Source organism: Rhododendron vialii, chromosome 4a (assembly GCF_030253575.1).
Source record: "Rhododendron vialii isolate Sample 1 chromosome 4a, ASM3025357v1".
In the NCBI taxonomy this organism is placed as follows: Eukaryota; Viridiplantae; Streptophyta; class Magnoliopsida; order Ericales; family Ericaceae; genus Rhododendron; species Rhododendron vialii.
Genome location: NC_080560.1, coordinates 13,336,260 through 13,362,064, shown reverse-complemented (window position 1 = coordinate 13,362,064; position 25,805 = coordinate 13,336,260). Strand labels below are relative to the sequence as shown.

Below are 25,805 nucleotides of genomic sequence, written 5' to 3'. Positions count from 1 at the left end.
GAGATGGGTACCTGTAGCATTGAATTCCTTTTTGCAAAATAATTGGGATACATATGTTTGACTTCAGAGTTGTGCGGTGTGTGGATCCCACATGCATCATCACATTTGTATCGGACGATTTTGAATATATCGTTTTTTTGATATTTGTGTCCATAGCATTTCTATTTCTTTCTCAGTAGATCTTCACATACCATGAAAAGGGGAAAATCACCAATGAGTCATAAGTCACTGCCATTGTCATTTCCTTGAAATTTGGTTCAATCCATTTGACTAGGATTGTCGTATTTGTAAGTACAATTTGCCTAAAATTTCTTCCTGTTTCCAAATTTGTGGTGTTCTAGTGATCGAATGACATGGGTAGGCTTCTATTTTAGGATTGTTAACGATACCAGATCATGCTATCAACTTATCAGCGTTCTTGATTTTTTTTACTCGATCTTTGTTGTGCCAAATCATGTTTGGGCTTAGAATTGCACCCCAAGTTCTTGGATTTATGTTATTTTCGCTCGAAAAAGGACTGAAAAAATTGCGTCGAAGAAGTTTGAGTATCGGAGGAGCTCTATAATCATGCAATCAAAGAACTTCAGTTGTTACCAGCCTTTTGTTGTAGTAGTATTCACCAAGTAATGCCGTTCAAAATTACCTTGCACCTTTGTTTCATAGCTAAATTCTTTTGTTTTGTTTTTATTGACAGGTTTTGCGCACCCCCCCACCCCCCGTTTGGATCTTGCTCACTTGTTCCATATAGATCTTGGGCATTTGGAGTTTTTCCATAGGAAAGCTAAATTCTTCTGTTGTTGTAAATGGGGATATCCTTTTCCTGCCCATTTGCTGATTTTGGTGATGCAGACAGACAATTGGAAGCTTTTTTAGCTAGATCAATAAGCTTTGATGGTCGAGAGTCTGAAAATGGCAAAATGAAATCGTATGGCTCCAGAAGGATGATTATAGAAGGGTCTGTTAGCTTTAAAAGAAGGGGATTGGAGACCAAAATCTCATTTAGAGGTCCTTCAGATACGGAGGAAAATGTGTTTGTTAGGAGAGAAATTGGTGAGCAATTGCCAGCAGATAGTGTGTCTGAGAAAACACCCGAAATCCTATTGTTGGAGACCGAGCAAAATGTGTTTGTTGGAAGAGAAATTGGTGAGCAATTTCCAACAGAGTGTGTGTCTGAGAAAACACCCGAAATCGCATTGTTGGAGTCAGAACACCAAAGATGTCAGGCTGCGTTGAAGGTGCAGAAGGTTTACAAAAGCTTCCGTACCAGAAGACAACTGGCGGATTGTGCTGTTTTAGTCGAGCAGAGCTGGTATGTCTTCGTCTCGATTATTTCCCTTAAAATGGTCTCAACATTATGCTGTGTTGGATTTGATTCGTGTTAACGTAGCATTTGAAAGTATCAATCGATTGTTCGGGCTGTGGGTGGCTCTCTAATTTGTGAAAAAAAGAGAAAACGTACGTATGAGGAAAATATATCAGAAACGTGCCAAAATTTCTTACTATCTTGTCCCATCACTATTTTTCCGATTCTAAATCCCTCAACATATCCAAGATCCAAACACAGCCGTAGATAATTATGATAGGTGTTGTTTCAGGAATCTATACAACATGATTTAAATGACCCCCATTTCTTCCAATCATGATACTTTTCCATTCTGTGAATTTTTCTGGATTGTAAGACTATCTGTGGATCAAGGATTTGTGAGGAGATTTTCCCAACGAAAGGAAAATGGTAGAAACATTTGGCTTTTTTACTTTGATTCTTGCATGTATTCCAACACAAATCCTTGATCCAAATACACCTAACGGAACTCAAGAGTGGAAAAATTATTACAATGTGGTGCACTGAAATCCCTCACAACTCTTGTATTTTGTGGTGTTTGATCTCGTTTTATGCACTTTGTAGGTGGAAATTGTTAGATTTTGCTGAACTCAACCAGAGTTCCACCTCTTTCTTTGACATAGAGAAACCAGAAACCGCCATTTCACGTTGGTCAAGAGCAAGAAAGCAAGCGGCCAAGGTAAGTTCCGAACAAACTAATGCATGTATACTGAATGCGTGTTTTGTTGAGCTGATGTGTTGTCTTCTTTCTCGTTGGTAGGTTGGAAAGGGTTTATCTAAGGATGAAAGTGCTCGAAAACTTGCTTTACAGCATTGGCTTGAGGCAGTAAGTCTCATCTATAGTGAAGACCGACATTTTTTCCCCGTACTATGTAGTATTCTTTATGGCCTTCTTGACTTTGGTCCTTGTTTTGACTAGATTGATCCTCGGCATCGCTATGGTCACAATCTTCAATTCTATTACGTCAACTGGCTCCACTGTGAGAGTAAACAGCCCTTCTTTTATTGGTAAGGTTAAATGGACACCAAAGCTTTAAAAAGGAGACATGTTTTCTTGACAATGTAAGATTTGGTTCAATTGAGTTCTTATTAATGGAGGGGTGAAATTGCAGGCTTGACATAGGAGAAGGTAAAGAAGTCAACCTTGACAAATGCCTCCGAGCGACGCTTCAACAACAGTGCATCAAATACCTTGGTCCGGTGAGCCTCATCTTCCTTTTTTGAATTTCCTTATGATTCCTATGTTTGTGCTTGGATCCAGGTTTTGTTCTGTAACTTATGGAATGAAAGAAAAAAGTAAAGGAAAAGATAATAAGTTAATAAACTGCCGCGTGGTACAATTTCATCAAAAGTCCCTACACAAATCCATGATCCAAGACTGTAGGCCAAAGACTATGCCCTTTCTGAGGTTTGCATTTTTGATTTCTACATCAATTTGGAACCAAGTTGAAACAGGTATCAGTCTTTGACTCCGTGTTTAGATCATGGATCATGGACTTGTGGAGGGATTTTATCATGGTTCCCGTAGAAACCAGCTTAGTGTTTTTTTACCTTACTACCTTCCTAAAAATTCCTTTACCTAGTCCTTTACCTTCCTGAATCTCATTACAATTCCGTTCCCAAAGTCTGAATTATTTTTCTCATGATGACTTTGAAGCACTTCTGCACTTGCACAGGAAAATGCAAAACTTGTTGAAAGTTTTGCCAATTTCCTACTTCTATGGCTTGATCTGAATTGAGATTGCAAAAAGTTCATCTTTTATTGAAGTTTACGTTACCAATAGCTTCTTATTCATTCTTGCAGACAGAAAGGAAGGCTTATGAAATTGCAGTGGAGAACGGCAAACTCTTTTACAGCCAGACGGGAATGCTTCTTGATACAACGGGAGGACCTCAAGATGCCAAATGGATTTTCGTCCTCAGCACTTCCAAAACATTGTATGTTGGCCAAAAGCACAAAGGCACATTTCAACATTCAAGTTTCTTGGCCGGAGGCGCCACATTATCCGCAGGGAGATTAGTGGTGGAAGAGGGAATTCTCAAGGTACAAAAACTGATTGACAATGTTAAGTCTTATTTTCTTTTTCTTTCCCCTATAGCCTTTGTTTAGATCATGGACTCGTTCAAGTACAAGGGAAAGAAAAATGATAGGGAACACTAGAAATAAATATAGCTCCTTTTTCTATATTCTTCTAATTGTTTTGTTTTACCTCATCGTTTCTGCCAAATTCATGATCCAAACACAGCCTTTTTTTTTTTGCTCGGCTATCCAAACACAGCCTTATGCAAGCTGTTTGAAAGTTTTAAGGGACATGTTTGTCTGATATGGGATTTTAATTTGCAATTTTGTAGGCAGTTTGGCCACACAGTGGGCATTATCTCCCGACAGAAGAGAATTTTGAAGAATTCATGTTATTCATGAAGGAACACAGTGTAGATCTCAGCAGAGTTCAGGTTGAAAGATTAACCTTGCTCTCTTCCTTTCTTCTTCTTTTTGTTCCCTATTAAAGAAATTCATGAGTCTATGCTGAATGATGCAGCAGGAGCTTTGTTGGCCAGCGACTGGGATTTTAGATTTACAATTATTCTCTGCATTTGGAGTACTGATTTCTTTAGAAGCAAAATGCATCCCAGTAGCTGGCCAAAAATCTTCGGTGACAATTGAAAAAAAGATGATTTCCTTGCCGATAGTGTTTGGGATTCTTTCCGTTTTGTTGGTATTTCGTTGTACTTTGTTTTTGAATGAAGAAGAGAACACATCCCTTTGGTGCTCTCTGACCAGTGAGGTTTTTCCATATTCCTATTGAAAAAAGTCTATAAAGCTTACAAAAATTACCCCAGACAAGTTTCCGCGTTTTCCAGAAAATGAAAATGATAGCAAACATGATGTATTCTTCTTTTGCTGTTATATTCAGAGAAGCCCAACAGAAGAGGAAGAAGAACCACACGGGAAGAACCGTGGCTTTTCTACACAACACAACTTATCACAACCAGATTTTACTCAAGTCACTGAAGAAAGTAATGGCAAAAGCTCAGCTCAAGAGGAAACCATTTCGATAACACAAGATTGCAACGATTTGGGAGCTACGCTTCTGCCCTTGTCTCGATTTGCCCCAAGAACGAACTCAAAGGTAACCGCGCTCGAAATACCAAGTACTGATGATGTGATTGAGATGTTCCAGGAAGATGAACTGCCACCACCAGTGGAAACCCCAAGCGGCGGATACGAAACAGAGGAAGAAGTTCTATCGGACGACGATTTCATGGTTTCAAAGCAGAATTTGTTTGAGGACCAAGATCAGGAAACAGATTTCGAAGAAGTCATCCCAAAAGAGAAGATAATCCAGAGGATAAATTCGCAGGAACGAGCGAAGTCCTATCAGTTGGCTCATCAGTTGTCGTTCAAATGGACGACAGGGGCTGGGCCACGGATCGTGTGCGTGAGGGACTACCCCTCGGAGCTACAAAACCGGGCATTAGAAGAAATGAACTTGTCGCCAAGAAGTTCCGTTTCTTCTCCAAGGAGAGATTGTCCATGGAGTCCCAGGGTTTCGACACCCACAAAACTGTGTAGAGAAACAGTTGCTGGTAAAAGCCCACTGGCTTTTGAGCAGGCAATGCTGGATCAAGTAGCCACTCCATAAGATAAGGAAGCTATGGAGTCAGTTGTTTTGATTTTAGAATTGTTTTCCAATTCTTTGTTCTTTACCATTCTTTTCACACAATTCTTTTGTACTAGATCAACTCCATGAGGTAAGGAAGCTATGGAGTCGGTTGTTTTGATTTTAGTATGCGAGTAGGCATTGTTTTCCAATTCTTTGTTGTTTTCCCATTCTTTGTTCTTCACCATTCTTTTACACAAACGGTGTTGCGCACACCACTACACAACACCATCCCTCAATTCTCTTTTGTGCTAGATCAACTCCATAAGGTAAGGAAGCTATGGAGTCATTTGTTTTGATTTTGCAGAATTCATTATGGAGTCATAACATGCATGCTATAAATGGCAAGTATGTGCAAACTCTCAAAAAGAGAAGGATGATTATTGATTATGGTGAAATCTCACACAAAAAGGAAGATCCTATTCCTCTTATCCACAACACCTATTTGTTGGAGGCAATTTCTTTCTACTCTTCAAATGGTTGGGGATAGGGCTGCAAATGAACTGTGCAGCTCGTGAGCTCGGCTCGTTTAGTAAACAAGCCAAGTAGAGCTCGACTTGTCAAGGGGAGTCTCGGCTCGATTAAAGAGATTTGTTTAGTAAATGACTAAGCTCAACTCGTTAAGGCTGGAACTGAGCTCGAGCTCAAGTTTTTTGCTCATTTAGTAAATGAGCCGAGATCGTGCTCGAGCTCGACAAAGTTCGGCTAGGCTCATTTGCAGCCCTAGTTGGGGGCATGAAAAAAATAGATGAAAAATTAAAGATAAGACAAAGAAGTGACTCCAGATCTAGTTAAATTACCAACAGGTACTCATGTAGTGACCAATTCTATCTGAATCTGCTACTATTATACTTCCATGATAAGAGTAAAGATCATCGGAATTGATCATCTTTTTCTTTCTTAGTTCATGGACGCCCATCAACATAAGTTCATTTCTGGCAATCTCTTTCTAGATTTCTTTTCAGACACAAAAGAACACCATAAACATCAGATAACAGAGTCAAACTCTCATGATCAAAAAAAGAAAAAAGAAAGAAGAGTTGAACTCTCTTCTAGCCTGGCCAGTTTGGTCTTCCATGCTGTCATGATGCTGGTTTTCTTATTCATTTATTTGTCATCAAAATTGCTGTATTTTAAAATTTGTCCAGACTAAATGAAATGAAACAGTATAAGATATGAAACTTTTAAGCAAATTTTTAAAGACAAAATTACAGCCTTTACTGGCAACAAATTACACATTATAGAAATCCAATCATAGCTTTGATTTTTATTTCTCATAATCAAACAGAGATGTAAAAATGTAAAAACTATTTAAGAAACAAATTTGCATGCATTGTTTGTTTTTACAAAGAAGGTTTTTGGAGGGTTTTTCATTTCATTGATTGTGTTTTCTTGTCTTTAAGTGATTTTTTTTCCTGTAACGACCCGACCCAGCTGACCATAGACCACCTTTTTGCCCAAACGTTAATATATCACATGAGATTTTAGTTCCCAACCAATGTGGGACTAAACGCTCTCAAACCCCCCAAAGCCAAGGTTTTTCATTTCCAACTTTTTATTTCTCTAATTCGTCTCAACAAGAATTCTTCTTGTCTAGACAAGTTGAAAAGTAAATAGTTTTGATGCCAAAAAAAAAGTAAAAAACACTAAAGAAAACACTACGGGAACGACTTCGGTGTCCCCGGTCATTTTGGGGACACCGTAATTTTTGGCGTAACAAAATCATTACAAGCATAACCAAACCAATTATATGTATAACCAAGCCATAACAAGGCATAACCAAAACTCCGATCCAACGGTTGAGATTGTGCCACGCATGCCAGTTTGACCAAAAAAAACCGGTCTAACCGGTCACCCTAACAGGTCATCAAATTTGGCATAACAAAACCACTAAATAGCATAACAAGTAAACCCAAAAAGGCATAACACATGAATTTAATGGCATAACATGAGTATAACATTTCCTAAACAGGTATAACATTAACCCAAAATAGGCATAACAAAACCATTAAATGACATAATTGTTGAGTTATAACCATGTGGGCATAACATAAACCATTGAAAAGCATAACACAAAACCAATAACAAGTATAACAAAAACCATAAAAGGCATAACAAAAAGTAAAAAGTAAAAGAAGCATAATATGACCACATAAAAGCATAACAATAACCTCTAAAAGGTATAACAACAACCTCTAAAACCATAACAATACCCACCTGTCATTTTTTCATTTATTTTTTTATTTGAAAATGTTTAACCATGGTTAAGTGGGAAAAAAATTTAAATTGTAAATGTGTCTTGCGATTATGTTCAACAGTAAAATATAATGGACCTCAATAAATCATTTATTTTAATAATCAAGGCCGTTAATTTGGTTGTTCTTGTTGATTTAGTTATTTATGAAAATTTTGGGCTCCATCCGGATTATGAAACTCTTTGATTGGTACAAAAATTCAACATAAGAATGATAACTTATGTCCGATAAAGTTTGTAACGATAAGCAATTTACTTATTTTTTTTGCAAGAATGATCTAATCTCTCTTACGGAAATGATAGACGGTTCCGATTTTTAAAAAATTGATCAAGCGGTCATCGAGTTGTGAATTATAGGACTTTAATACCTACATAAGCATCGAATGTGTTCCAATCATGTGGTTGCCGACATCCGATCATCACTAAAGTTGGCGAAAAATATAGAATCGATAAGATGTGCAATCTTAACGGTTTAGATCGGTCATCAGAAAAAATTATTGAATAGCTTCCTTTAAAATCTATATGTTGAATTTCATTGTTTCTAAACTAAGGTCTTATGCTTTTGTGTAATGTACAATACTCATACTATCGCAACACAATCACAATGATCGATACCGTTCAGATTGTTTTGATTGGTGTTTTAATTGTTCTCGTAAATTTTTGGGACTACTGGGTTTAGAAAGCCCTTTTATTGGAACGTAGATTCATTATTATAATGACATTTTACATCCGATCAAGTATGTATTGATAAGAAATTTAATTCATTTTTGGCAAAAGTATTCTAATCTTTGTTACGTAAAGTATAGACGGTCCCGATTCGGAAAAAAATAGCCGAGGCGGCCCAAGAGTGGTGCAGTATGGGACTTTAACGCTTCTGGAAGCACCAAATGTATTCCGATTATGTGGTTGTCAACATCCGATCATCACCGATTTTGGTGACAATGATTAAATGAACAAGATGTTAAATCCCATCGGTTTAGATCGAGCATTTGAAAAAAAATTAGTTGCCAACCACCTTTAAAATCTATACATTACACTTTTTTGATTATGAACCAAGATCTTGTGCTGTAGTCTAATGTACAGTAGTCACACGACCGCATCACTATCACGACGATCGATACCGTTAATTTTATTGTACTTGTTGTTTTAATCATTCTCATAAAATTTTGGGTCTAACGGATTTTGAAAACCTTTTCATCGGAATGCAGATTCAATATTGTATGTTCGATTTTCCGATTATGTATGCAATTGGTCCCGCCCATACAAGGAGAATCCCCCAAAATTTTGAAATCAGACTTTTTTACGGGCAAAAATTTTGGGATCCGGATCCTCTATGAGGATTTCTCTGTTAGGATCATGTGATGCTTTTAATATGGAGCTGCCAACACATTAATGAGAAGATCGAAGGGCCCAAAACAACTCATCTTTCTTTTTGACAAAACACGCTGCTGTAGGGAATAATTGTCTAACGGAGAAAAAACCCTACGTCCTAATCTTCTTCTTCTCCGTCGCTCTCAGTCCGTATCTTCATCCCCATTCTGGTTCTACCTTCTATTGTGGATCGCTGCTTCGTGACAAGGTAACCATTGCTACTGTAAATAGGGTTTCGTAGGGTTTTTTTCATTTTCCTGCACTTTTTTTTGGTTTCTTTGTTCATTAGAATAGTTAGGGTTCTCCTACAATTCATCCAAATAGTTTTGTACGGCCGTGTGTTTCGATCTTCGGGGCTACGTGGTAGGAATATTTGTCGTATCAAACGCGTGATGATACAAATGCACATGTGCTCGAGCACACACTACCTCCGCGTGATGATACAAACGCCATGGATTCAGCTCCACCAACCATAAACGATGGGGTGGTCGCTGTCGATCCTTTCTTGGTTGAGGCTCTTCAAAACCCTTGTCATCGTCTCACCAGTGAGTCCTCCTTTTTTCTGTTTTCAATTTCGCCCTAATTTCTCCTGTCATAGCTCCTTTGTTTTTTGTTTTTTTTGGCATGTATCTGAAATTTCGGTCATCTGTTACTTCCTAGACTTTTGAATTTGGGTTTTTTTGGCATGTATCTGAAATACAGGTAGTTGGACTGGTTGTATAGGTTGGTATGGATTAGGGTTAGGGTTAGGGTTAGGGTTTTGGAGGGCAATGAAGTTGGGGTTGAAATTCTCAGAGCAAGTCAACCCATGTGCCAAATCCTATGATCGAAAAATGGGATGAGTTTAATTCAACAATATGGATTTGAGATTGTGCTAAAATGGCACCAAACCGATGCAGCGATATTGCTATATTTATTGGCTTTTTGACACTGTAACAAGCTGGAAAAAAATGACTTTGGCAATGTCATTTTGGCACCAACGGGTGGACCTGCTCTGGGACCCATAACTAGTTCAGGTCCAAATGGATATGTAAGCAACATTTGCAGGTTTTGAACTTTTAGATGGGTATTCTTTTTCAAATATCAAGCCGTTGTGGTTGTATGTCTTCAGTTGAATCATAGAGCTTTTGGTAGCTGGAACTTAGGAATTGGGATACCTGGTAGGTTATATGGTAGTTAGTTAAAAAATATTTATGTGCTTATGGATATTTAATGTGTAGTTATTTATCTTATCTATATGCTCGTTTATGTTAGTTCTGCAAATGGAACTTGATGTTCAGAAGTTTCTGAAGAATTCCGACCAGCAGCAGTTTGAGTTCCAACATTTCCCCACCTCATACCTTCGTCTTGCGGCACACCGTGTTGCTCAACATTATGGTTTGCAGACTATGGTTCAGGATAATGTCTTAGATGGTCTGGGTACTAGAATTGTGGTTAAGAAATTGGCAGATAGTAGATACCCTGCAACCTGTTTATCTGAAATACCTGGTAAACAGTTGGAAAATGATAAACATGAACCAATTAAAATTGTCATGAGGCCGAGGCCTAGTAAAATTCTCTCAGAGCAAGCCAGTGGGGAGGGAATCAAAGGAAATTCTGCAAGGGCTGTGGAGGAGAGGAAGGAAGAGTATGAAATGAATGAGGCATTCAAGTCCCCTCTTCACAATGTGATAGTATATTTAGTTACCACTTTGAGCTTCATGGATTTGCACACTTTGAGTAATCCTAGAAACTTACATTTGGAGATGAAATGCTTTGTTACTATTATGTTTTATCATATGTAGGCAGATGGTTATTTCTTTTTGCTAACTTTTGAGAATGTCACTAAAAGATTTGATCTCCATCCAGTTTATTAGGAAGGGGTAGCCCTAAGGCACGAGCAAGAAGGTCCATTCGGGACTATTCAATTCTTTGTAGCTATAAGGGTGTTTAATAACTAGTGACTCGTGCCACTAGCATGTCCTTGCACTAAATAGGGATTCTATTTCCAATTGAAGTTGTACGATTCCATTTCCAATTGATGATTAAACATTTTAAGCTGATTACATTTTCATCTAAATATTATGTTTGCTTGTAACACGGCCATGATGAATTATGTATTTTCAGCATGACAGACGAGATCATTCAGAAGTATGCTTTGAAAGGAAGGGTGCCATCGGCCTTCATTCTATATAAGTATTCCTTGTTAATGAAAATTTAATTCATTTAACACTGATTTGGTGTTTAATTATGTATTTTCCTATGACAATGTTTGACTACTACTTTATGTTTGTGCAAGTAGCAATGAAACCATAGCCAATCTAAAAGATGCTGGTACCTTAATAACAAATCAGGTAAAATTATAATTTTAACTTAACATTTTGTCATCTAATTGCATCTATTTGATCTAATGTTGATGATGACGAATGATCATTGGTGCATGATTTGGTACGTATTGCAGACGAAGAGGGACATTGGTGAGCAATGGAAAAACTTGTCGAACGAACACAGGCAAAAGTACAAAGATTTGGCTTAGTTGGCCAAAGAGGAACTCACCAAGCAAAAAGCTGTACTTCCGCCAAAACCCAGAAAAGTGAGTACAAATTGTTGGAACTTGTCTAGGTGAACATGATTTGACCTGATTTTGGAATGCCAACTTATTTGATGATGTTTGTTAAATTTGCAGAAAAAAATACAGAACCGTATTTCCTTAAAGTCCATCGTTCGAATAGTACAAAAGTTAAGCCCAGATCAACGTCGTGCTGTTCAGCTTATTGGGTTGGGTGGAATATTAGAATTGAGGTGTACGGCTCTTAACCATCTGCTATGTAATTGGTTGGTGCATAAATTTGATCCTGTTTCTCGTTCACTTACTGTTCATGGGCAGACATTCCTTCTCACTGATTCCCATGTTCATGAGTGTTTGGGCATTAATGCACAAGGCAACCTTATTGAGTTGGAGGGAAATACGTCGGTAGAATTTTCAGAAATTTATAAAAACCTTGGAATGACGAATGGGGTAGTCCAACTGAAAGAGTTGAGAGAGTACTTAGAGAAAACGGAGGAAGTAGATGATGTTTTCAAGAGGAAATTTGCCTTGTACATCTTAGGATATTTTTTATGCCCAACCACAAAGTCGGGTGTTACTCGATCCCTTATTAATGTTGTCAGTGATGTTGCGGCAATGGCCAATTAGAATTGGGCGAACCTGACCCTAGACTTCTTATGCAAGGGTATACTGGACCAACGCAATAAGGATCATGCACAACCAAGCGGGTGCCTATTCCTCCTGGTGGTAGGTATTGAGTGATTCTGCATTAACGCATTTCATATTCCTTATTTCACTTTGGTTATTTATTTGTTATGCATTATTACTTTAATTGTCTCATAATGCAGGTTTTCTACTTGGATTGTGTCTCTCCAAGGCCTACAGTTATGCCTTATGTTCGAAAATTTCCTTCTTTGCTTGCTTGGGGTGATTCTGAAATTAAGAGTGTCTTACATCGGTTTGACCAAATTGGAGGTTATGACAGGGAGGGGGTGGTGGTTCATTTTACACTAGAGGAAAAAGCAAGTGGCAATGAAGGCGGAGTGTCCCAAATTTCAACTGGAGATGTAACTGTGATGACAAATACTCTTGCAACTATAGCAGGTCTTTTGTTGCGTCAAAATATATTAATGGCGAAGCACCTTGGCTCTGAAACGCCTTCTAAGCTACAACTACAAATGGGTCAAGAAATGGACCTAAACAATGTCCACCTTCAAGGAGAATTCTCTGCCCTCCTCGTGGGAGTACATGCATGTCAAACTTCAACACCGAACTTGTTTCAAACCCCTAATCCTGCACTCAACCAATCATCCAAGGCTGTCTCAACAAATCCATGGCTGGCCAGCCACCTTAGCGCTGAAACACCTTCTAAGATGGAACCACAAACAGCTCAAGAAATGGACCCGAACCATGTCCACCTTGAAGGAGTATCTTCTCCCCTCCTCACGCAAGTGCATACATGTCAAAGTTCAAGTCCGAACTTGTTTAAAACCCTTGATCATGGCTCTGAAATGCCGTCTCAGCTACAACCACAAACGACTCAAGAAATGGACTTGAACCAAGTCCACCATTCAGGAGAATCCTCTCCCCAATTAACGGGAGTACACAAAAGTGAAACCTCAATACCCAACCAGTTTAAAACCCCCGATCCTAACCAGTTTGATCAATATAACATGGGGACTGACACTCGAAACACTTGAAAGAGGAGGATACAATTCGAGGTGGATGAAATTCTAGTTTTACCTTCAGCAGTATCGGACTTTAAGTCACGCGGTGGTTTGAGTAGAGGTACCGACACTCGAAAGAGGAAGATACAACAGGACATGGATGTGGCTGTATGTTCACCTTCACCGGTAAAGGGCTTTAAGTCGCGTGGTGGTTTGAGTAGAGGTAGGGAAAAAAAGTTGCCGAATGCCAACTATGTCCCGTTTTTCTGTGTTAATGATAATGTGGAAGTGTATGATGAACCACCGCGGTTGCGACAGCCTAATGAGTTGAAGAAAAGCCAATTCCAACGTTCCCCATTTACGAAGGATGGTCTTAAGAAGAGGAACCCTCCTAACAAACAAGCAAAATCTCAGTCAATGATTATTGCGGACCAACATCAAATTGTGGACAACGTGGATGTCAACGTTCCCACTGTATGAATCTTAATATCATTTACATTTATTGTCCCTTGTATACAATGTATTTCCAATTCATGGTTCTTATATTGTTTTTCCTGTCCAATTAAACAGTTTTGTGGACACTATGGAAAATTCAAGTCTTTGCAGTTTGCTGGTGTGCAACAGTTGAATCTACAAACCAAGGTTACTAGTGATTCCCAATTCCCCTTCTACATTCTAGTATTTAGTCTAACCTATTTTTCTTTTCTATTTGTTTCTTTTATAGCCGTATATTCGAGAAACACTTGATTATGCAAGGAAGTCAACCTCGGTACCCTTAAATGACCTTGAAAAGTTGTTCGCGGCATTCATCTTTGATCCTTGCGATCCATTTACTGGGTACATTTTTCTAATTATGTGTTTTCCTTTGTTTTCCCTTGTAAATTATGAGGATTGGTTTTCATTACCATAATCATTCTTGTAGGGATTCTTACGTGCATTTGAAATTATTTTCCACCGAAAGATTTTTTGCAACCCGGTCTGAATTGTGCAGCTTGAAACCCGGAGTATGGATACTAGACACGGTTTGTGTAAATATGATTTTGCCACTTGGTTTAAGTTGAAGTATTCAATTTGTTATTACTTTTTGCATTTTAGTCCAATGTGGTTACCTATCATGTATGGTTGTAGATTCTAAATTTGGTAGCCGTGCAAATGACAAATGCGGAAAGGTTGCTTTATCCAGACAAGCGCCACTTCATGTGGTATTTGCTAGTTACTGTATCAGTGAGTATAATTAATATCCCCTTTGTTTCTTATACTACTGGCATTGTTTTTTATTCCCATAAATTTGTCTCTTTATTCCCGTAAATTTGCAGAGGCAGATATTAGACAATCCCAACCTCAATGATTGTGATTTGAAGAAGTTATGCGGTAGCTACTTTGGAGATACAAATTTTACTGCTGATCTTAGCTCATGCTCTATGGTAAAGTTATAAAATGATGAACTAAGTACTTTTGCAAATCAATTATAAAATAAGATTTCAATTGGTCTTGAATCATGATTGTTTACCTTTGATCGTAGATATACATACCAACAAATGATCGTGGGAGCCACCGGTTTTGCATCAAAATAGACATGGGCATTCATATGGTTTATATTTTTGATTCAAAGCTCGCTACTCGATCCAATTTGTTTCGTAAGAAACTGACACAACGAGTGGTATGGCACACCTCGTTTAGACCATGTTTTACGATATGCCCGGTTTGTATTCTAACTACTTGTTTTTACGATTAGCTGGAGGGATTACATCGCGCGTTGCTCTTCCAATATGGAGAGCTCTATCAGGTTGATGTCACGAAGTTTAACATTGCTAATGTTGAAAAGCAACCCTTGCAACATGAGGAGGACGGGTAATTTATTGAACATAATCTTATGTTAATGCTTGGTATTGGCAATTCAACTACTCTTTTATTTTTTAAGGCTTCACTTTTATGCCTATGAGATTAATAATTATGAAAATGTATCCCCGACGTATTCGTATCCTTTTTTTTAGGTTTTGCCATATTGCCGTATCCGTATCGTGTCGTATCCCGTATCCGTATCTGTGCTTTATAGGTTACTTGTGTTAATTGTGTTACTTGCGTTTGAAGTGGTTTACTTTATTCCTTTTTGCACATTTTTAGGTATGATTGTGGGCTATTTGTTATAAAATTCATGCAAGGGTTCAATTTCCCATCCGGTGTACACAAGGTTAGTGCTCGTAAAGTAACATCGTTATGTTGTATTTAACTGGTTGTGATAGTGTTGGATTTCTAAGCTAGCTTTGGGTTTTGTAGATGGACAATACCGAAAGGCCAAGGTTGTTATTGGAATTGTGTGGTGACAAAAATAATCGGGATGCCTTGGAGGTTTTAAAAAAATTTGAGGCATGGAAGGCAGAAAGAGGTAAAACGGGCTTTGTGTACGCAGGTGGTCACGTGATTCGTATATAACTAACAATCTGTAGGTATATTTTGTAAAGGTTAAGTTTTTTGGGGGCCTGATTTTACATGGGTTATCAAGTATCGTTCTGTATGGTAGTTTTAACTTTTTAGGGTATTCCATTTTGTATTATATGGCGCATGATTGGAACCTAATGCTATGTTGTTTCGTATTTATTTAGGTGCAATATTTTGGTTATGTAATTTCCTTGTTCCATATGGGTGATCAAACTTAATGGGTATTCATTAATGCCTGCATGATGGGTATTCATATGCCAAAATTTCTCCTGTCCTCCTAATCCTGCAAAAGAGCAGATACATTTTAGTCCAAAGATACATTTCCAAACTGTAACTGTAACTATTTCAAACAGATTCCGTAAGTACTCAAAGGAACTAAAGCAACTGTAGACTGATGTGAAAACCACAATATGGCAAGTGCAAAACAATGCGACAACATATCCACTAGGCTACCACTTGAGCCACTGAGTTGATTTCTCAAATGGGCCTCAACAAATGAACTGATTATAGACTTTCTTAATGCTACTTTTCTTGGTTCTCTTAGCATAACTATTTTACTGCATATTGATTCATTAGCTTTTACTGGTTAGAAGTCTTAATGGTTTAGCACTTAGCAGCCAACTTATGATAGGATAGGGAATACAGCAGAAACCGAGGGCTATAAGAAAATTGATAATTCATGATAAATAAAAAAAATCTACTTTATGGGCTGGCCAACGAGTAGAGGATTTTTGGAACTTCAAAAACATAAAATGCCCAAAGACTATAGTCTCTCTCTGCTCTAGGTGTTAAATGCTGCAGTCAAAATGTACACGAGCAGATGGATACGTTTAATTTCTCTCGAGCTACTACACTAGACAAATGTTTTCTTTATTATGTTTTTGCTCATAAAGTACGATAGGAAGCAAGTTTGGCAAAGAATACTATCTTCAATCTTAAAGAATCTCCCTAAGTATGTTTAAAGAGTGGAGTGACTATCTTACAGGGGACAGTTTTATTACCATTGTTAAGAAGTGGAGAAGCCCACACCAAACAAAATTTGGCATATGGGGCAACAATATCTGTGTGACATATCAACAAAACTATTTTTCACAGGTAAACAAACTACATCAACCTATGAAAAGACCTAAACCATTTCAACAGATTAAGACACTAACTGACATAGATTAACACACAAACACAGATCAACATCAACTAGGCCAAGGGAAATGAGTGATAAACATCTGCAATACGAATATTCCAACTGAACTTAGTAATTGAACTTACTAACTACTACAATAGTGAATAAGTTAAAGAAATCCATTTCTCATGATAATGCTCATACATTGAGGCCTTGAGTTTTAAAGTTCCATAGTACATCAACTTTAGCCAAATATAAAAATACGGCTAAATAGGAAGGTCGTCAATTGGATGCTTTGATGACAACTTTGGACATGTCCGCTTATCGTGACCTCGGCACTTGCAGTGGCTACATTTCCTAGGATTCCGAGAATGTTGGGCACTGGACTTCTTCCCAGGGTTGCCTTTGGTCTTGACCACAGGTGGATCGCCCACACCAAACAAAATTTGGCCATCACTTGATTTACCAATCTCTGTGTTGCACTCCTTATTCTTTCCCATCTCCCAACGCTTCCTGATCCAGGATGTCATTTCGTGTACCACTTGCCTAGCATCTTCAAATGAGTCCTGGGCATGCGATGCATAGAATGACATCAATTTGTAACCCGAACTCAATATCCCATACCTAGCCATGTGGGATATACTGCGAGAAATTTGGCAAACATTTGGTTGTTGGGTCAGAGGTCGACCACACCTTGTCCATCTTCGCATGACTAAACTAAGGAGAATGGTCGGTAGATGTTCATATTTCATGACCACAATCATATGGCAACAAGGTAGACCAAAAGACTCAAACATCAAACAACTACAATTGATTCTGCTATCAATTGGATAATACTCGACCGTCCAATTGGATTTTGGATGCGAGTACATCTCAATGAAGTACAACCGACGCTCCATCTCATCAACACGACGCGCCACAATCAATGCAAATGCACGCTGTATTTCATCCTGAAAGAATCTGAATATGTATTGTGTGTACACCTCGGTTCCATTCTTCTCCAAGCTTTTCAATTGCGTGATCAAAACAGGGGTACTATGCTCCGTTGCCGTCTCAGCCTCTGCATCGGCAACTCGCATCCTAGCTAGACCACGGTGGTACTGTTGGGCAAATTCAAAAAGCCGTAGCCTTACTGTTAAGAACCGATTTAAATAACGGTTCATACCTTCACAGCGCTGAGTGCTCCTCATCCCTGCAAAGAAATGGCCGAGAAGATATGCCTCGGCCCATCTTTCGCGGTTGTTATACATCTCTACCACCCAAGCGTTTGTCTCTAGGCCGTAGTGTGATACCATATCAGCCCAAAGAGTTTCAAATTCTTCAACATCACATTCCATTTGCATCAAAATGGTAAAGTCAGATACGAATTCCGGTATGTGAACATTTTTAGCGGCATTTCGCTCCAGATGCCACGAACATAGGCGATGCCTTACATCAGGAAAAATGTTTCTAATTGCATTGCGCATCGCCAAATCACCATCTGTGACCATCGAGATGGGCCGTTTACCATCCATAGCCTCTAAAAACGTTGAAAGAACCCAATTGTACGTATCCTCCGTCTCCTTCGACAACAACGCACAACCAAATATGGTCGTTGTAAAGTTATTACTCACACCTGCCAATATGACAAATGGCTTCTTGTAAGCATTGGTTCGATAGGTCGTGTCGAAAACTAACACATCTCCGAATGCAGCATAATCCATCTTAGACCTCCCATCTGTCCAGAAAAGTGTCTCCAACCGATCATCCTCGTCAACAGTGTACTTGAAGAAAAATAACGGATCATTACTTACTTGAGCAGACAAGTATCCCAATGCACCCTCAGCATCCCCATTTTTTATTTCTTCTTTACGAATGCTATGCAATTTGTTACGCAAATCTTTTACAGTGAACCCCACATTATGGAAACCCCCAGACTGACATGTCATATAGTCCATAATTTGCGCTGGCTTCATGCCTACATTCCGCTGGCTTCATGCCAACATTCCGCATGGCCATTACCTGAGCTATGTCTGCATCACCCACACGTCTATGCGATCGCAGAAAGGGAACACAATGTGGTGCTGCTAAGGGATGATTGTGGGTACTCACAAACTCTGTGACAACATAATTTTTCATGGTTTTGCTCATACGACAAACCCGGAATTTAGCACCACAACCAGTTCTTGTTTCAGCTTTATGACGTCGTTTTCGATCAGTGCGTTCTAAATGCTTCTTATTTCTTTTACCTTCCCCAGAACAAACCCAAGTCCTCCACCTTACTTACATTTCATTGCCTTTTTGTGGTCTACTTTTATATTTGCATACGCTAAAACCAATTGCATTGGCATATGCATTGTAGAATTGACCAGCTTCATCTTCAGAAACAAATTTCATTTCCATAATCTCTGTATCAGTGAGCAAGCGAAAACTATCATCTACACTGGAAACTGACCCTTCCCCTTCCTTTTCCCCATCCACATCATTATCTTCATCTTCAGAAACAAATATATTACTCTGCGAATCTTCCGAACTAGAACAAGAGTCGGAATTGGATTCCCAATCATATGAATCTACCTTCACACCCTTGCTGTTGGTACTATTATTGGGAGTTTCCATTGTACCCCTAAATAATAAACCACATTGTCATAACTTTTAATCCATAAGACTAGTTACATACATAGGTGAAATAGGTTGCATACACATGACCTATAATTAAAGTGCATTACTTACACAATTGTCAGCTTCATAGTGATAAACAAAATAAATCTATTTCGTGACACCTCATATGCCTTCTAAATGGGTTTTCAAGAGACTTATGTCACCAAATCTACACAAATATTATAGACTTCGATGTCAAACATTTGCATGACTACTATTTCTCAAAAAAAAAAAAAAAAACAATCGGAGAGTTGTTTGATTATTATTTGGACAAAATTGAGACTAAATTATCAATGGACCATAAACACCATTACTATATCTCACACTAACATCAAGATTCTGAAATTTGGAATACCTACAAATAATAATTGACCACTATAGAATCAACAATACATTTTGACAAACAACTTATATGCAAACACCTTAACCAACAACATATAAGGGCATTTGTGTGATCAAATAGTGTAACAAACAAAGAAAAATACTCTTCTCCCACTTCCTCACCGCCAATCATATGACTTTTATGGAAACACAATACACCAGATTGTTTATGCTGTCTTTCTTTACAGTTCAAAGAAATTGGATTGTTATTTATGGCGCAACAAAGTCTAGAGAGAACCAACATTCAACTAAACCATCACCTTAAATATAATGTATGGTAAAAACAAGTTTACCACATCGGTATCTATTGGTCTTGTATACGCTGGTTGCACCCCCTTGGTGTTTTTTTCACACATTGTTTCTTAACAGATAAAACAAGAACAAAATGTAAGCGCACTATGTTGTTCAATACTCAAGTACAAATGTAGGTGTCTACATGGCCTACTCGTAAAAGTTTCAAAGCACTAACTCACTAGACATGACTTCCAAAAAAAAATTCAAGGACAAACAGGGGCGGCAATGTATACGAATTAAGAGTTTGCTCTTCTTGGGTCTTAAGTTCGAAATCTCTTAGATAACATCTTATTCTTGGTGTTTTTTTCACACATTGTTTCTTAACAGATATAACAAGAACAAAATGTAAGCACACTATGTTGTTCAATACGCAAGTACAAATGTCGGTGTCTACGTGACCTACTCATAAAAGTTTCTAAGCACTAACTCACTAGACATGACTTCCAAAAAAAAAAAGTCATGGACAAACAGGGGCGGCAATGTATACGAATTAAGAGTTTGCTCTTCTTGGGTCTCAAGTTCGAAATCTCTTAGATAAAATCTTATCTTTGTAAGGCAAGTTCGTATAGGACTTTAACTGTCGTTTCTATTAATCACCTCTGTTAGCAGACGTCAAAATTTTGACTCATAGAAATTAGTTAAAGTGCGTGTAAACTGATCTGAAAACCCTAAAATGGGTAAAAACTCGTCAAACTTCAAATAAACCTTTCAAATCAAATACATAAAAGAGTACCGTGAAATTTTGCTACTATTGTCTCCATTGAGAAAAAATACACAAATATATAAAAAAATTCTGCTATTATTTTCTGGGTACTAGTTTCATCATCAGGCCACGCTTAAGTAGCAGCAACAACAAGTCACAACATAGGAGTGCTAGAATCGTTAATTTGTGTTGCCCTAAAGTTAACACAAATTAGAAGATTTCAATAAATATGGGCCGTAAATAAAATTTGTTCAGAAATAAAATAGGGAATCAGATTATACCCAAAAACAAATACTGGGTTTGACGTGGGCGTGGGGGAGCTTCAGGATCTCAGCCTTGTTCTCGTTGAAGGTGGGTTTCGGATTTGGATTGAAACCGGGTTGTCCGATGGCGGCCCGACGCCGTTGTTGTTTGTTGTGGGGGCGGCGGCGACGTCCACGGGGTGGATGTACGGTAGGGAGGAGGGGACAGAGGAAGAGAAGAGAACAGAGAGAGAGAGAGAGAGAGAGAGAGAGAGAGGAGTTGCTCAGATCAATCCATTCCTCGACACCAGACGAGGAGTCGATGATGGGTGGGAGATGAACGTGGTTAAAGGGTGAGGGTTTTCTTTCTGGGTGGGAGTCTGGGAGATGAGGAGATGAACGAAGTGCAGAGGGATTTTCCCTAGTTAAAGGGGAATGATTTAGGAAAAAGATGTAGAGGATGATAGATGTAGGGGATAAAACTCCCTTAACCGTGGTTAAACCGTGGTTAAAGGGGGCTAATTTCTTTTTCTTTTTTTTTTCACCGGGTCTTTAAGTATCCGGGAAATTTGTTGTACCTTGGTTATGCACTAAATGATTTTGGTTATGTTCATAATGATTTTGTCATACCAATTATTATGGTGTCCCCAAAATGACCGGGGACACCGTAGCATCATCCAAACACTACTAGTATTTGATAAGATTTACAAACACAGATTTTAGGAGGAAAAAAAAAAAACAAATACTCAACTTGAACCGAACAGTTCGAACTTCAACCAAAATAGTTAGCGGATCAAAAAAAAAAAAAAACCAAAACAGTTCGGGAAAAGCCAAACTTTCAGTGAACAATTATTCTACAACCATACTCATTTACACATTCATACTCACAAAGATGTGGGCTCTATGGATGTGTATAGTGTGTGTAGGCCCACACACATGTAAGCGTGAGTGCGTAAATGAGTGTGGTTTTACTCAGTTCTAGCATTTTTCATGAGCAAAACCAAAATGGGTCTTAAAAAAAAATTCGGGACTACTTGAGGGTACAAAATCAAATTCCATAGTTTAGGTTCTTTTGGATTTTTTTCCCACAAATGACAATGGTTGTAGAACCACAAAAAACACTTATGCAAACACAAACACACAAACTTACCCACACTTACGGTCCCACACTTGATGTGAGTGAATTTGTATACGCTAAGTGTTTGTGATTATAGATAGAGTCCTCATAGTTTTGGACCTGAGTCTTGCTATAGATATATACACTCATGTACATATACCGCGTATATACGCACTTTAGATCCGTCTGGAGTCCTACAAAAAAGATCTAAGCTTTTCATTTTGTTCAAAATAATTTGTTTACAATTTCTGTAAAAATTAACTCAATCCGACATCGGTAAAAGATTTATCAAACATCCATTTTTTGCTATAGAATCGATGCCTGAATTTTAAAGGAAAGTTGGATATTTTGTAAATGCCTTTACCGATATCGAGTTGAATTGATTTTTTACACGGACCGTGAAAAAACTATTTTGAACAAAAATGAACGACTCGAACCATTTTTATAAAATCCGAAACGAGTCTAAAATGCGTACGTACGTAATGTATGTACATGAATATATGTATCCATAGATTTTCCGTTTGAACCTCTGGTATTGCTTTCCTCGGCCCCTAATCAAATTGACCATAAAACCCACCACCCTTGTGATCCAAGATCAAACCTCAACCTGGGCAAACTCGTAATCTGACATCATCTTCGCCATAACATACAATCCCCTAGGGTTCGCCCGCATTTGAGCGCCAACCACACAGAAGCTAGCCCCAGTTTCTCCAGCCGCCCTCTCTCTCTCTCTCTCTCTCTCTCTCTCTCTCTCTACACAGGTTCGTAGTGATTCTCTCTTCCCAACTTTCTGTTTTGCAGTCATTTATAGTAATCCATGATATGTTCAATTCCATGTTATTTTTTATGTGAATATTGGCATACGTATGTTCTGACGATTCTAGATCTGTTGTTTTCATTTGGGTTGTAGAGAATTGGAGGGAAACGAAATTAAACAGTTCCAGGTGTTAGAAATGAAACAATTCATGACCATAAATTGAACTTAATTTCGCCTAGCTTTTCCTGTTTTGTTTTGATGTTTTTTTTTTTGGGTGCATAGAAATTTAGCTGTGTTTGGAGATGCACAAAGGAGATTATTTCGTTGTTCTTTGACTGAATGTTTGCTCAGTTAGATGATATTTTTAGGCTTCGTTTTTTTTTTTTTTTTTTTGATAATCACATTTTTAGGCTTCGTTGAATTCACATGGGTTTAAATCAACGATTTATCTTCCATTTTAACAAGAAAATATTAGAATTTTAGCTGTAGTTAGCTGGTAAAACTAGAGTGGAAGATGGAGTTGTGGTGGAAGATATGTATTTTATTGGATCAATGCGTAACTGGAATCGTTGGCATGAAGAATTTCAAGTCAATCTTATTTAGTAGACATACCCAAACCCGACTAATCTCGAAGGGCCCATTAATCCCCGATTATTTGGCCTAGGCGCTAGGCGGAACACTGGTTTGAATCTATCACGACAAGATCCTATATTCAATGTTGTAATTGACTTGTAAACTACCAAACCTAAATTTGTGAATTCTCATCAAATAATAGTGGCAAGTCATCCACATCGATCCAAGCAGAGCCTTCTTGTGTCTTGTAATGAAAATTGGCTCACCTGGTTGTTTGATTGGTTGTGTTCTGCTCGTTTGCAACAGTTTAACTTCTGATTCTTAAGGTCAGAGTTGTTTCAAATAACACCCACAGACACATGGGGGCACATGTAGTATGTGTCTCTGTATAAGCATGTTATTGTTTGTTTGTGTCATGTCTGGCGTTGAAGCTATAACTTATTGCTCTTGGATTGTAAACTTCTTGATATGGACTTCCCTATCTATTTGGAGAATGTGAGTAAGAGACAATTTTGTTCATGCCTTCCACTCAATGAACGCCACAAAGGAAGGAGAAAAATCACGTCTAATTTGATCTTTGCTAATCTTTGCTATTATTAACCACCCGGAGGGTTGTCTGCTACAGACTTGTTTTTCTTTTTCTTTTTTATGCAAAAACAAAGGGGGGCAAAAGAATTGGTCATTCTCTTGTCTATTAGTGTAATGGTGCAATTGGTGAATTCAGTAAGTCCTATCCATTCAACAAAATTTTCAATTGTAGTTACACGGGCTTAGGTGTTTGCATTTGTGTTTTGGAGCCTGTACCACTCATAATTGTTCTATGAAGCCTTGAAATTTGAAGATTAGAGGAGTCTGTTTGGTATTTGCAGCAAGCGTTTTGGTCATTGACTAAATATTTTCACCTCTCATTTTATCTGTCATGAGAGAATCAATCAAAATGGAACTACGGTGACTTAAATCTTTGTTGTGTTGGTCTGTTTTCTTTTACAAACTAATCTAACCTGAATAGCAACACTTTCTCTCACTTAATAGATTTGTTGATAGTTTTACATTTACTGATGTCCTCAGAGCATATCATATTTTCTGCTGTTGAGACATCCAATGTTACCCCATGAATTCAAACAGAGTTTCTCCAGACTTCCAAATTCTTACATGCTAGGAGGCACAGCTGTAGCAAAAACATGTTTCTTTTTTTCTAGTTGACCTTGTAAATTATTTACTGAAAACAAAAATTGTTGTATAGAAGTATTTTTTCACATGAAACTTATTGCTTTCTCAAGAATCTCACTCCTGCCCCCATTTGGTATCTTTTATGTCCGATGTATCTGTGGTTCTTGATTATGTTGGAGAGAACTTGTTGTTTATGTATACAAATATTCTGCCTTTTGAATTTCTTCTTGGGCTCCTCAGAATGGAGTCCCAGATTAAGCATGCAATCGTGGTGAAAGTCATGGGCCGCACAGGATCAAGGGGACAGGTGACTCAGGTGAGAGTCAAGTTTCTTGATGATCAGAACCGGTACATTATGAGGAATGTCAAGGGCCCGGTGAGGGAAGGAGATGTGCTCACCCTTCTCGAGTCTGAGAGGGAGGCAAGAAGGTTGCGCTGATAAGATTTTATACATTGGTTACCCTCCTTCAGGTTTTGATTGCTTGTTATTGCGACACTTCATGGCAAACTTTATGCTTCAGTATCTGTACTGGGATTTAAGACTCTGTATCTGAGTATGGAGATTCGTACGATGTTGTTTAAGGTGTCCTTTTTTCTTTTTTGTGTTTTACCCCTTTTTGAGAAAGACATAGTATGGTTCAGTTTTGTTAAATGATCATCGATGCTATTACTTGGTGCAAATTTTTCTTCTTTTCGTATAGTTCTAAGTTCCAATTCTAGTAATCATTATAGAATCCGATCCTGCTAAGAGAGAGAGAGGCTCTAACCTCTCTCTAAAATTCCTCTCCTCTTCCTCTTCTTCCAGAGTTCTCCGGCCAGACTTCTGTTGGGGGGGCGATGCCAGTCGCCCGCCCCCCCTCCCCTCCCCTTCTCTCTCTCTCTCTCTCTCTCTCTCTCTCTCTCTCTCTCTCTCTCTCTCTCTCTCTCCAATAATACCAATTTGTTTCTCTCTCCAATAATACCCATTTGTTTATACGTTGCTGCTTTCTACCTCCGGCGAGCTCTGTTTCCTGCTCCGTCGTTCGTTTCTCCAGCCCTCAAGGCCTCTTTCTCCGGTGATGTACTCCGGTGAGCCTGCATTTCGTCACCAATCACGCATGCATTCTATTTTTCCAGTCGCTCGGCCCCCCGTTTCATTTTTCCCCTACCCCATCCGAGTGACTGTTCTCTCTCTCTCTCTCGTTCTGTTTCTTTCCTCTGATTGGATCGGGTTCCCGCCCCTTTTTTCCCCTCCCCGTCCGATCCAATCGTGGGGCTCTTGCATGTGATTTTTGGGGTTTCTACAGGTGCTGAAAAACAGAGCTTGGTTATGTCGGGAAAAAAAAAAAAGGAAGCTTGTGGTGCTGATTAAATAAAAAATGAAGAAGCAGAAGAGAGAGCTTGGTCTTTTTGTTGCCACTCTCGCTGCGGGCAGTGGGTTTGTTCTCGTGCCCTTTGAAATCCGATCGGAGCTCGGCACTCTGCTTTTCCTGCAGTTACGCTGTCCACCAGCATCGTCCAATCTGGCCGCTGTTGTTAGCCCGTTGCTAGATATGCATGCCTATTT

The 25,805-nt window shown here is 38.5% G+C and overlaps 5 protein-coding genes and 2 long non-coding RNA genes across 9 annotated transcripts; 6 read left to right on the top strand and 1 right to left on the bottom strand.

The window, feature by feature from the left end:
* Nucleotides 1–803: 803 nt before the first annotated feature.
* LOC131324454 (IQ domain-containing protein IQM6-like) lies at nt 804–5,172 on the top strand. The gene is made up of 8 exons (XM_058356415.1): nt 804–1,309; nt 1,907–2,021; nt 2,103–2,168; nt 2,262–2,350; nt 2,455–2,542; nt 3,147–3,386; nt 3,695–3,796; nt 4,258–5,172. The coding sequence occupies exons 1-8, from the start codon at nt 804–806 to the stop codon at nt 4,984–4,986; spliced, it is 1,935 nt and encodes a 644-aa protein (XP_058212398.1). The 3' UTR covers nt 4,987–5,172.
* Nucleotides 5,173–9,080: 3,908 nt separating this feature from the next.
* Nucleotides 9,081–10,485, top strand: LOC131323697 (uncharacterized). Its single transcript, XM_058355545.1, has 3 exons — nt 9,081–9,174; nt 9,884–10,302; nt 10,414–10,485. Exons 1-3 carry the CDS (start codon nt 9,081–9,083, stop codon nt 10,483–10,485), a joined length of 585 nt encoding a protein of 194 aa, XP_058211528.1.
* A 230-nt stretch (nt 10,486–10,715) lies between these two features.
* LOC131324453 (uncharacterized) lies at nt 10,716–11,651 on the top strand. Of its 2 annotated transcripts, XR_009199356.1 has the most exons (4): nt 10,716–10,804; nt 10,911–10,962; nt 11,070–11,201; nt 11,295–11,651. It is a non-coding gene; the product is annotated as an uncharacterized LOC131324453 (long non-coding RNA). The 2 variants fall into 2 exon arrangements; XR_009199355.1 differs by having other exon boundaries at nt 10,740–10,962.
* Nucleotides 11,652–13,546: 1,895 nt separating this feature from the next.
* Nucleotides 13,547–14,033, top strand: LOC131324452 (uncharacterized). The gene is made up of 3 exons (XR_009199354.1): nt 13,547–13,660; nt 13,746–13,845; nt 13,952–14,033. It is a non-coding gene; the product is annotated as an uncharacterized LOC131324452 (long non-coding RNA).
* Nucleotides 14,034–14,144: 111 nt separating this feature from the next.
* LOC131324451 (uncharacterized) lies at nt 14,145–15,307 on the top strand. The gene is made up of 5 exons (XM_058356414.1): nt 14,145–14,247; nt 14,346–14,483; nt 14,559–14,674; nt 14,948–15,014; nt 15,101–15,307. Exons 1-5 carry the CDS (start codon nt 14,245–14,247, stop codon nt 15,254–15,256), a joined length of 480 nt encoding a protein of 159 aa, XP_058212397.1. The 5' UTR covers nt 14,145–14,244; the 3' UTR covers nt 15,257–15,307.
* Nucleotides 15,308–16,648: 1,341 nt separating this feature from the next.
* On the bottom strand, nt 16,649–18,980 carry LOC131323696 (protein FAR1-RELATED SEQUENCE 5-like). The gene is made up of 2 exons (XM_058355544.1): nt 18,649–18,980; nt 16,649–18,353 (listed from the first exon to the last, which is right to left on the bottom strand). The coding sequence occupies exons 1-2, from the start codon at nt 18,978–18,980 to the stop codon at nt 16,649–16,651; spliced, it is 2,037 nt and encodes a 678-aa protein (XP_058211527.1).
* A 3,369-nt stretch (nt 18,981–22,349) lies between these two features.
* On the top strand, nt 22,350–24,940 carry LOC131324448 (small ribosomal subunit protein eS28z/eS28y). 2 transcript variants are annotated; one of them, XM_058356413.1, is made up of 2 exons: nt 22,350–22,524; nt 24,500–24,940. In XM_058356413.1, exon 2 carries the CDS (start codon nt 24,501–24,503, stop codon nt 24,696–24,698), a length of 198 nt encoding a protein of 65 aa, XP_058212396.1. In that variant the 5' UTR covers nt 22,350–22,524; nt 24,500; the 3' UTR covers nt 24,699–24,940. The 2 variants fall into 2 exon arrangements, with proteins under 2 accessions (XP_058212396.1, XP_058212395.1); XM_058356412.1 differs by having other exon boundaries at nt 22,354–22,520.
* The last annotated feature ends 865 nt before the right edge of the window (nt 24,941–25,805 follow it).

Excerpts from the sequence above, each read along its gene's own strand:
- LOC131324448 (XM_058356413.1), top strand. The coding sequence starts at position 24,501 with ATGGAGTCCCAGATTAAGCATGCAATCGTGGTGAAAGTCATGGGCCGC.
- LOC131324451 (XM_058356414.1), top strand. Across the intron at positions 14,484-14,558 it reads AGAAACTGACACAACGAGTG|CTGGAGGGATTACATCGCGC; the intron begins GTATGGCACACC and ends TTTTACGATTAG. Across the intron at positions 14,675-14,947 it reads TTGCAACATGAGGAGGACGG|GTATGATTGTGGGCTATTTG; the intron begins GTAATTTATTGA and ends GCACATTTTTAG.
- LOC131323696 (XM_058355544.1), bottom strand. The coding sequence starts at position 18,980 with ATGGAAACTCCCAATAATAGTACCAACAGCAAGGGTGTGAAGGTAGAT. Across the intron at positions 18,354-18,648 it reads CCACAAAAAGGCAATGAAAT|CCAGCGGAATGTAGGCATGA; the intron begins GTAAGTAAGGTG and ends GTTGGCATGAAG.
- LOC131323697 (XM_058355545.1), top strand. The coding sequence starts at position 9,081 with ATGGATTCAGCTCCACCAACCATAAACGATGGGGTGGTCGCTGTCGAT. Across the intron at positions 9,175-9,883 it reads CCCTTGTCATCGTCTCACCA|TTCTGCAAATGGAACTTGAT; the intron begins GTGAGTCCTCCT and ends CGTTTATGTTAG. Across the intron at positions 10,303-10,413 it reads CCCCTCTTCACAATGTGATA|GCAGATGGTTATTTCTTTTT; the intron begins GTATATTTAGTT and ends TATCATATGTAG.
- LOC131324454 (XM_058356415.1), top strand. The coding sequence starts at position 804 with ATGGGGATATCCTTTTCCTGCCCATTTGCTGATTTTGGTGATGCAGAC. Across the intron at positions 2,022-2,102 it reads CAAGAAAGCAAGCGGCCAAG|GTTGGAAAGGGTTTATCTAA; the intron begins GTAAGTTCCGAA and ends TCTCGTTGGTAG. Across the intron at positions 2,543-3,146 it reads GCATCAAATACCTTGGTCCG|ACAGAAAGGAAGGCTTATGA; the intron begins GTGAGCCTCATC and ends TCATTCTTGCAG.